Below are 11,469 nucleotides of genomic sequence, written 5' to 3' on the forward strand. Positions count from 1 at the left end.
GTCAAAGAAAATATATACTAAAAGGTATTATTTTCTTTTCTTTATTTTCCTTCCTTTACATCTTGTTTTTCCCCCTCTGCCAATCAAATGATTGGCCTTACTGCTCTACAAGCTAGTTGATATAAAGTGTCTTATCTTTTAACACAGTAGTATTTGTGTTATATTGTATATGTATGTGCTATATTATGTATTTCCATATATCTTTTATTTGTTCATGCACCACTGATAAACATCAGAAAATGATCACGAGTGGTGTGACTGAGCTTGGACCGAGAGACTTTTATACATTGTTGCTCAACATAGCATGACCAAATACTCATGCTGTCAGAGTGGAACAAAGGTGAAAAAATGAGTTTTGCAATGATACTCCGAAGCAACGAACAGACCAGACACACAGATTTACTGTACAATACCAGAACAAAAAAAAACTAAGAAAAAAACGGATCCAAAGAGCTTTCTTTTTAAGGTATTGTGTAATTACTGTTACTATAATTAGTCTTATTGATTTCTTGTGAATAATTACATACACAAGTAATCCTTTTTTTTTTTTTTTTTTTTTTAGAAAAGTCAAGAAGTCTTGAGGTCTATCCTTATATGTTCAACTTTACAAGATTTTTTTAGCTTTACAATAGATTTTAAACTTTAAATATTTTTGTTGTCTTAAACAAAAACTAGATATTAGATATTCTGTTCACCGTATCATTTTCCTGTTCTGTGTGTATTTAGATAAGTACGTATTTGACAGTGCTGCATGTGTCCCTGTTAAGCAATCCCTATTGCTTGTATAGTAGTATAGTATATAGTTTAGTATATAGTATATATTTTAGCTGTTATTTTTGAAGCTACTTATTTACATATGTTATTTAATGCATTAATTACTGTATTGTTGAAGGTTACTGGAGCGTTGATTCCAATGGAAAATGCCAAGAAATCCCTTGATGTGTTCTCAACCTCCCTTTCAAAGTAACTGAGTTTGTATTATGATCGTGTGTTTATATGCCAAATTGTTGTTCTATTAATCTAATATTATATTAAGTTTCCCTCCTTATATTTGTGTAAAACTGTGGATTGGTATTTCAAGCAAACCATTGTGTATGTGTGTGTGTGTGTGTGTGTGTGTGTGTGTGTGTGTGTGTGTGTGTGTGTGTGTGTGTGTGTGTGTAACGTCCATAGATGCATATCAGCCTGCGGTTCTATGACACAGCAGCTCTTACCACGTTGGCCTCAGCACTCCAGACCCTTCCGGGTCATCAACTCTGACCGCTCCATTAAGAAAGGCATCATGGCAAATGACCTGAGAGACCTACGGAACAAGGTGAGGACAGGAATTAAAAGGATTGGAGAAACATTGAGAAATATACTCAGGAAGTCCTTGTTTCTGCAAACTACCAATTATTGGAACATTTGACACCATTGAAAAGAATTGATCAATGGTACTGGAGCTTGATATATGAAAGTCAAATTAAGATACATTTGTATTTAACGCTATTACGGTGGAGTCAAATGTCTAATTATGTTGAATTAAACTACACAGGATCGCATAATGTTTCCATTACAAATGTTATTCACTTTGGCTTTTAGTGGTTAAAATAAATGATTATATGTGATAGCTCAAAAGTTGGAGGGTTAGTGCCATGTGGAGCCAGCACTTCTTGAAATTCCATCACAGTTGCTCTAAAGATCTTTGAATGCTTTTTCCCTTCTAGGTGATGGATATATTCCACATGCACTGCATCAGGGCTTTAGTGTTGGATGAGGATGGAACTGGAGTGGATACAGAGGACTTTTTTCAGACCTTAAAAGACAACACTGTCCTAATGGTCTTAGGGGAAGGACAGAAATGGGCTCCACAGCAGGTCAGTGTTTTCATCTAAGGTAAGATCAACAGCACAGAGACATGTTTGTTGAAATTGACTGTTATATAATGTATTTCCATAATTTTCTTGGACTATGTTCACATGATAGCATTCGATTTATATGTTCTTTACCATAGCTCCCACTTAGTAAATTTCTGTGATTCTAACACTATTTAGTTGGATTATAGTGACATAATTAATTAGACATTAACCGTTTTCACAATTCTATAATCATTTTGGTCTACTGACACGCAACATCATGCCTAGTATTAAGCATTATTAGGGACACAAATTTATATTCCACTGTGATTAACATGCACCTTGATAGCACCTTCTGGTGGAACCCTTGAACTGCACAGACTGAGTTTAGATCTTGTGCAATAGACATCTGAGAGTCAAGTCTATTCTCAGCTTATTGACCTATTTCTTATGAAAATAGCAATGTGTCAGCCAATGAGTTGAAGGAGAAGAAGGTGAAGGAGGTTTTAAATATTCATTCAAGCATGTGATAAGTCTAGTCTAAGTCACTTGGCCAGAGTTAAAAGACTCAATTACTCAAACAATGTTACATGATCTTAAACACATTGTTGGTCAAATTGAATTTAGATGTCAACACATGCATAAAGGACAAATTCTTCTTTCTTTTCTTTTTTTTCCCTTTTCAGAAACACCTTCTGGGTCATAAGAAAGTAGAAAGGGTAAGTGTGAAGAATGAAATAGACCTCCTTAAAGCATATCTCATGTCAAGTGTTTTTTATTGTCATTTCTCTCCTGCATTGCGATGAAGGGGAAAAAACACTGTCTCTGGGAGTACAGAACATACAGACTCTTTTCAAAAGCCTATAGTAGTTAAGATTCCTTGTTCTCTCCTATCTTCTAGGAAACCTTTTTAAAGGTCATGTGCCTTATAAGCGATCAATCTGGAATGCTCTACATAGGCAGCATTAGTCATGTGACCTTTGCATGTTCCTAGGCAACCAGCCTATGCTCTTCAGGAGACTAAGGCTTTCACATCAAATTTCAGGCAAGATATGGATAAAACCGTATATGATTTGGTGAAACATCTTTGTAATTCTACACCAGCTCAAATATGAAAATCAGTACATAGCTACACAGAGTTTAGACCTGAGGTTAATCGCTGCCTTTGAACAGCGCCATTTTAACAAACAATTTTCAGTCAATTTTCAGACTATGCCTCATGCTGAAAGAAAAGCAAACTTACAGCTATAATAAAGGGCGCAACACAAATGCACCTTGCAGCTGCCCAGCCGTGATATATTTTTTACTGTCACTAAAATCATTCTTAATCAAATGTAGTATCTACTCTGGGCTAATGATATTTAAAATTAAACTTATTTCGGAAATAAAAATGTAAACAATTTATTAACTTTACTTTACAACCAAAAGGTTTTGGCAAATTCTTAGTATAGCAGATACAGTTGTGCTCTTAAGTTTACATACCCCTTGCAGAATATGCAAATATGTTAATAATTTTAACAAAATAAGAGCGCTCATGAAAATTGCATGTTATTTTTTATTTAGTACTGTCCTGAATAAGCTATTTCATAACAGATGTTTATACTCCACAAGAAAAAATAACTGAATTTATACCCCGTTCAAATTTTTACATACCCTTGAATCTTAATACTGTGTGTTGTTTCCTGGATGATCCACGACTGTTTTTCTGCGTTGGTCCTGAGCAGTTCAACTGCCTGCTGTTCTTCAGAAAAATCCCCCCATTTTTCTTATTTTGCCTAAATATCATAATTTTTCATTTAGTACTGCCTTTCAGAGGGTACAAAAGATAGTTACATGTTTCTCAGAAGACAAAATAAGTTAAATTTACCCTGATTTTCAAATTAAAAAAAGTTTTCACCCCCTGGCTCTTAATGCATGGTTTTTCTTCTGGAGCATCGGTGAGCAATTGAACTTTTTGTAATAGTTATATATGAGTCCCTCAGTTGTCCTCAGTGTGAAAAGATGGATCTCAAAATCATAGTCACTTTTGGAAAATGTTCAAATATGCAGAAGATGCAGGAAAACTAAAGAATGTGCATGAGCTGGGGAATTTTTCTGAAGAACAGCCGGCAGTTGAACTGCTCAGGACCAACGCAGGAATCATGAACAACTATCACAAAACAGAAAAACAGTCATGGATCATCCAGGAATTGACACACAGTATTAAGATTCAAGGGTATGTAAACTTTTGAACAGGGTAATTTTTATAAATTCAGTTATTATTTTTTCTTGTGGAGTATATATAAACATCTGTTATGTGAAATAGCTTATTCAGGACAGTACTAAATAAAAAAATAACATGCAATCTTCATGAGCTCTCTTATTTTGTTACAGTTTTTCCTCAGTCGCTTTGGAACATTTCTCAGATCAGAATTGAAATTCTCAAAACTACCTGTTCAATCTTCACATCATTGTGTCACTTGTGCACATCAAAAAAGCAGTTTCTCATTTCTTTGAACAAGTTGCAAATGATTATGTACAATTCTCTGCTGTTTCCTACATTATCAATTGCTTATGTCATGTTGCTCAAAATGTATTACATAGATCTCTGTGCTATTGTCTTCAAAACATCTAGTCATCAGTTCATCGTATAAGTCATTAAATGCAAAATGGTTGATCTAGTTGTCATAAACTGTCAAGCATATTTTCTACACACCTCTATTAGACTTTTGGTAAATTTGCCATGAATTGTGCAAGTGAATCTTGACTCTCACTAATGAAGAGAATATAGATCCACCAATTATAAACCAATTATCTGAAATAGCTCAAAGGTGCTGTCACGGTGCACACACGAGGGAGGAACCAGGAACACGCAGACGAGGATATAACTTCAAATGATAATCTTTACTGAATAACATCAAGGCAGGGCAAGACAAGGCAGGGCAAAACACAGACAGGAACACCGGGGAATAACGAGTACACCAGACAGCACGAAACTCAACAGGCAGGAACTTAAATACACACGCTAATAAGACAAACACACCTGAACAGAATGAACTAATAAGTCACATGAAACAAGGACAGGAAACAAACCAAATATGGACACAAGGGTCAGGAACACATGACACACACGACAGAACCCTGACAGGTGCATTTCATGACCTGCATTTCATGACCCTTAAATTGGAAAGCATATATAGACAGAGGACAACACAAAATGTACAAATTCTGATGATGGATGAACATCCAGAAAACGATCAGGGACAACAGCTGAGAGAAAGAAGAGGAGTAAGGATGCATGGAAGTGTACAGAGACAAAACAGAGGAAGAAGAAGAGGAAGAAGAGGCCAAGGACAGAGGTGCATATCAGATGATATAATGTTGTCAATCATGGCCTTACAATGGCTGAAGGGTGCAGATAAAAATTGGGAGACCGACCATATCGTAAATAATTCAAACATTTTGAAACAGTCTCTTTCAATCAATATCCCACATACAGTAATGTGTAAATTTGTACTTTTGGAAAGGAAATATGGCATACATAAGAAGTGCAGCATTCTGCATTTCAGTACAGTAACTGTCATCCAAACTGTAGCCGTTTACATCAGAACATCCCCCCAGAGTACACTGTTATATTGACAACATGACTAAGCAATTTGACTGTCTTATCCATACACAATGACACAAGGACTTGTCATTCTGATGGCACTGTCATGTTCATTGACACAGATATTTATTTTTGAGAGATGAACTAAGTATTTTGCACAAGAGATTGGCTTTTGCAGGTAATCCATGGTGTTTTGCTATTTGTACGAGTTGTTTTGATAAATGCACTTACTGTTTTGCAAATGTCAAGGATGATTCGAGAAATATACCAAAGCGACTGAGAAAAACTGTAAAATTATTAACATGTTCTGCAAGGGGTATGTAAATTTATGAGCACAACTGTATATGTCATTCCTAACAAGACGTAGTCCGGCAAAGGAAAATTTATGCAACTCAGTAAACTGTGATTTTAATTCTGCGAGTGCACAATTAAAATGTGCAGTAACAATGTCACAAGGGGATTCAGAGACAAGTGGGGACTGGATCTAAGTGCAGAAAAAACATTATAATAAAGATAAATCAAAACAAACAATATAAATAAAAGAAACAAAACAGAAACATCAAATAACTAAAAATTAACAAAACCCACTAAATGCTAGGGAACACAACCAAGACCTAACACAGCACAAGTGCAGAATAAACAAGGGGTAAATGAGAGAAACAAGGAACACCTGGAGACAATCAAGGAACTAAACAATAAAGAAACTACAACCTGAATACAAAACTAAAAAAGGAAATTAACATACCAAAATTTCAACATAAAAGTCCACAGAACAGGGAATTGCACTTTGTATTGCATCCTTCAATTCCTTCATGTCCATCCTGCATATTACCTCCCCCTCCCCCCATATATCCTTCTTCCAAAAAATGTAGATTTTGACTGAAATGCCAATCACCACATCTTTTTTTTCCCTCTCTCTCACTCTTTCCATGTCATTACAACACAGAAACATACAACCAAGAGAGATCCTGGATTTGGCTGGAAAAAAACAAGGAAAGACGTTGCCAAACTGACTTTTGATCTTTACAAAAATCACCCACAGGATTTTATTGGCTGCCTAAATGTGCAGGCAACATTGTATGGAATGTACTCGGTGTCATATGATTTGCAGTGCTATAAGGCAAAAAGAATGATAAGGTAAGTGTGTTTGTCCATGTGTGTCATTAGAAGCTCTGTAGTTTGAGATAGAGAGAGAAAGAAATAATATAATCTAACAATTAAAGTATGTAAGCCAACATAGGCCATTAGATGATGGTATCTTATCAAGGATTCAAGAATCCCAAGTGTTTAGCAATGCTTTCATACCCTGCTTTAGGGATTACTTTTGAGACTGAGACATGGTTCACACTAACCACTCTTTCTTCAGAAAAACAGATTTGGTAAAGACCAGGCTTTGTGTGTCACTATAAAACTTGTACCTGTTCACTCAGCTGGTATACAAATACAGTATTGTGTGAAGTGCATGTATAATTAGTCAATAATAAATTATACAAATCAATAGATCATAAATTATCTTTATTTACCTTACTATATTAAAGAAAGTAAACACAAAAGGCGTATGTCTCACTGATTTTCTTTTCTCTCTGCTAAAAGGGAAGCCCTAAGATGGACTCTCTTCACTATGCAGACCACTGGCCATGTTTTAGTAGGAACTTCGTGTTATATTCAGCATCTTATTGATGAGGACGAGAAAACGGAGGCAGAACTGATATCGCCTACATGCATCATCAAACAGTTACAACATTAAACGATTCTGTGTCACGGCTAGGGCAAACTAACCAGAGTGCACTGCTTGTTGATTTAATGCTTCATAAAATGTATGTTTGTGAGTTATTAACTTCTATGTACACAGCAAAATGTACAGTTAAAGTTAACAATGTCTACACATAAAAATATATAAGAAATTAAACATTTGTTATTTCCCATCCTCACACAATTGTGAAAAAAACAACTCTTACATGTGAGAGGTTACACCACTCTTGAATTTTCAGTTTCATGAGCATGCCTGGGGAACACAAGGTTACATGTGGTTTGCCATTGAAGGGACGATCAGCTGTCCTTCCTATCTCCCTTAGGCAGCTTACATTACGGATATTGCAGTTCATTGCTCTAGCCACATCTGCAGTTGTCAGAGTCAGTAGGTCTCTTTAATGTCTATGATTTAAGGCTTTTTTGATGTATAAAAATGTATGAAAAAAATATTGTTTAGATCCTTTCCAATAAAGATCTGTAAAGCTTATTTTGATCTTTCTAAATTATCTTAAAAATACATTATCCTGAAAAAGGGACCATTCTTTCTTTCCTTTTGATTACATATTACATAGTAGATACATATTACAGATATAATGGATAACAGTACTTTTGCCAGTAGAAAAAGCTCATTAAGAGCTTTCATTTGATACACACACAGACACACACACACACACACAGACACACACACACACACACACACACACACACACATATATATATATATATATATATATATATATATATATATATCTCCAAAAAATTTAACTTACGCCCTTCTGGTTCTCATGCCATGAGAATTGTGTTACCACATATTTCCACAAGAGGGCAAACAGGGATAACAGAGAGGAAGGTGCTTGTACAATGGCACACAGTTGATCTGTCCATGTTTTGTGGTTGTGGATAGAAGGGGGTATACGGTAGCAAAATCTTGCCGGAAGGACAGGAAGAAAGTGACAGTAAAGAAGGCAATAATGAACTATTCAGGCTACATTGTGGCAAAGTCATGGTTTGATTTTGAACCAAAATCTCTTTAAATCACACCAAATGGACAGGAAAAATGAGACAGTGATTTTGATTTTGCGAGACTTGCGTCACTTCCAGCCGTAGATGTATCCCTTCTAGCCACAACCATGTTTAGTTAGTAGTGCAAAACCTTTTCATTACCAGACAAAACTAGTGATGTATGTAACCCCAACCAAACTCTGTGATATTACAGGTAAAGACTTTAACATAAATACATTTTGCTGAGAGCCACAGCCATTCAGCTGAAATATTTCAAATTTAAATACAAGCAATATCAATAAAATGATATCTGAAGAACAGTATTTTCCCCTTTCGTCTATATTTATATTTGATTTTAAGGCACAAGTCAAGGCAAAGTCCTGTTTAATATGCTTTCAGAACTCAAAACTTCTCCCTCTGTGCAAAAAGAGTACTTACTGGAACCAAGCTGCAAAAGACTTGCTCTATATTTCCTCACTCCTTCCACACTGTGGAACACATCTGCATAGGACTGTTTCCACAGCAACACATTAAATGCTATCCCTTCCTGCCATGCCTTAGAGCCCAGTAGATGAAATCAGAAACACTAAGGGTTGTTTCCACAGGACATGCTCTACCTTTTAATTGTAAACACTATATTGATGTTTTTGGTCATTGGGATACACCTACACTGCATACAACTTTTACATATTTAAGACACTGTTTTAAGTTAAAAGGAGAGTAGTAGGAGTTCGGTAGTCATTCTACTGGCCCAGCTCCTGTCCACACAACCAGTTTTCCCTCAGCCCACAAAGAATTGACGAGCCCTGTATTGACCAGATCTGGATTAAAGACAAGGGCGTAAATTGGGCAGAAGCTGGTCCAAGTCTCAGCCAAGTCTCAATTTGTTGTATGTGTATTTCTTTTACTTGCCATTATGCGTTTTTTGGAATAATGTTTTGGCAGAATTCTATGAAAACACAATCATGCCAATACATTAAATTTAATTGCAACTCAATTCGCAATTCACAAATCATACACCTGAAGAAATAAGATAAACAGCCTGGTCTCATTGTACGTAGGTGGTGGAAGCAGGGCATAACCTAACGCAGGGGCAGGGCTAGTTGTAACATACATGGGCTGTGTCCAAAATCGCCCCCTTACCCTTAAATATGGCACTATTTGAGGATCAACCATTTGCAGTGACATGTCCAAAACCATAGAGAAGTGCATTATTGAGTGCGTTATTGAGTGCATTCATTCAATACCATAATGCACCACGATAATGAGCGTAAAACCGATTTATGCTCAATGGCAAAGAATAATGTACCCACTGTGAGGGTCGTGGTAAATAGATCACCCATCCATCCATTTTCCAAATCACTTTTCCAATTTAGATACAACATAATATCATACAGATATAAATTGTGTTTTAACTGATTATTAAATAGCTTAATTAAGGTTAGTTTCCATGACAGAAGGTGCATCCCAAATCACGTATTTATACACTATAAAATTAGTTGTTTTTGGAACATTCAAGACATCCTTTATCATGTACATAAGTATCTTGAGTCAATTTTGTTGTTTTTCCAAGAAAATAATGGGTCGTCTTAACCCTAACTTCAAAAAGCCCCGGAGTAAACAAGGCAGAACACCGTATAACACCAGTTGCCGCACTTTCACTTTGTTTGGAGCACTCAAATTGAGTTATGGCTTTCTGCCTTTGTTTAGCCGCGCTCAATATGAAGTTACGGTGCCGGAACGGCTTCCGTGTATAAGAGTTAGATGAAGTGAGAGAGAAGTGTTTATTACGTTTGAAATATGGATATCTTTCTTACAAAAATGCATGGATTCGCTACAGGAGGCCTTCATTCACCCCCCGGAGCCATGTGAGGCACGTTTTATTATGGATGCGCGTGCTTATAAAGTCATATACACCTAGGATGCCTCGAGGGTGAGTAAATCACACGCTAATTTTTATTTTTGGGTGAACTAAACCTTTAATCCAACTAAAATATGGTGGAAGGGGCTGAAGCAAGCAGTTAATAGGAGGAAACCCACCAACATCACAGAGTTGAAGCGGTTTTGTACTGAGGAATGGGATAAAACCCCTACAAGATGTTATGCAGGACTGATCGGCAGTTACCAGAAACTTAATCTGCAGTTATTGCTGCAAAATGGGGTCAGACCAGATACTGAAAGCAAAGATTCCCATTCTTTTTCAATGCACAGACATGTAACAATGGATCATTTTTCTCAATAAATAAATGACAAAGAAAATATTTTGTCTCATTTGTTTGATTGGGTTCTCTTTATCTACTTTCAGAACTGCGGAAATCTGATGTTATTTTGGTTCATATTTATGCAGAAATATAGAAATTTAATAATTATGCGTAATCCAGTAGATTATGTTAATACATTTTTGTGATGTCAGTACTAATGGACTACAAATGAAATACTACCAAGCACTGCTTGTGAATTATAATCTGTATCAGAAATGTGTTTTTATTGTAATATTTGTTGTTTAAGTTTGGTTGGGTAGTCTGTTGTGCCCCGTACAATCCCCCACATGTTCTGCACTGCTAAACACTTTATTTGTATTGCATGTTCCGTTTTAATCAAACAAAACATTATAGGTCTCCATCACACACAATCATTGTGTTTTTATTGGGCACCGTGTGGTCTTGCGTTACTTCAGCGGCTGTTATGATCGCCACATTCATTAGTACGCTTGGCGAGTATAAATTTGAGTTGGAAAGTGATTGTATGGTAACGATGCGCTTTACACAGTATTGAGCGCATTTACAATGCAGGCAAAACACTGCTGCTGCCAGCAAAGTTTGATAAGGCTCAATATCTGACTATGAACTGCTTTAATCTGCAGCAAGAGATACAGGGGAATGTAACTTACACTTAGTTGTGTAGTGTAAGTTACAATGGCAATGAACACAGCTAAAAACCAATCCAGCTTCTTGAACCCGAAAAACCGGAGTTTTCTCAAACTAACCTGGGCAGCCACTGAAACTATAGCTTAATGAAATAGGCCAAGGGTGTACAATGAGATAAACTAGACAGTAAACATTCATGGAAGTTAAATTCATGTCCCTGATTGTTTTAAACAGATCTAAAAATGGGTGATATCTGACAAAAGATCAAAATGGGGGTTGAAAATTATTACAAACCATGTTTTAGCATGTTGCTAGCATGTTTGTAGCATGTTTTAACACATTTGATAACAAAGAAGCAAGGAGGCTGGGCAGGGCCAGCAGAGACGAAAGAGCTTAACTGCTGGGTGGGACCAGAGGCGATGACAGA

General features: G+C 36.3%; 1 protein-coding gene across 1 annotated transcript; it reads left to right on the forward strand.

Annotated features, from left to right (window-relative positions):
* Positions 1 to 328: 328 nt before the first annotated feature.
* cidec (cell death inducing DFFA like effector c) lies at positions 329 to 7,659 on the forward strand. Its single transcript, XM_079376885.1, has 7 exons — positions 329 to 466; positions 893 to 963; positions 1,174 to 1,315; positions 1,707 to 1,856; positions 2,522 to 2,554; positions 6,368 to 6,558; positions 7,015 to 7,659. Exons 2-7 carry the CDS (start codon positions 914 to 916, stop codon positions 7,166 to 7,168), a joined length of 720 nt encoding a protein of 239 aa, XP_079233011.1. The 5' UTR covers positions 329 to 466; positions 893 to 913; the 3' UTR covers positions 7,169 to 7,659.
* Positions 7,660 to 11,469: the final 3,810 nt, after the last annotated feature.

Source organism: Barbus barbus (genome assembly GCF_936440315.1).
Source record: "Barbus barbus genome assembly, chromosome: 25".
Classification (NCBI taxonomy): domain Eukaryota; kingdom Metazoa; phylum Chordata; class Actinopteri; order Cypriniformes; family Cyprinidae; genus Barbus; species Barbus barbus.

What these genes read in the sequence shown, in the direction of transcription:
- cidec (XM_079376885.1), top strand. Translation starts at nt 914, where the DNA reads ATGGAAAATGCCAAGAAATCCCTTGATGTGTTCTCAACCTCCCTTTCA. An exon ending in AGAAATGGGCTCCACAGCAG is followed by an intron (nt 1,857 to 2,521) that starts GTCAGTGTTTTC and finishes TTCCCTTTTCAG; the next exon opens with AAACACCTTCTGGGTCATAA. An exon ending in GTCATAAGAAAGTAGAAAGG is followed by an intron (nt 2,555 to 6,367) that starts GTAAGTGTGAAG and finishes ATTACAACACAG; the next exon opens with AAACATACAACCAAGAGAGA.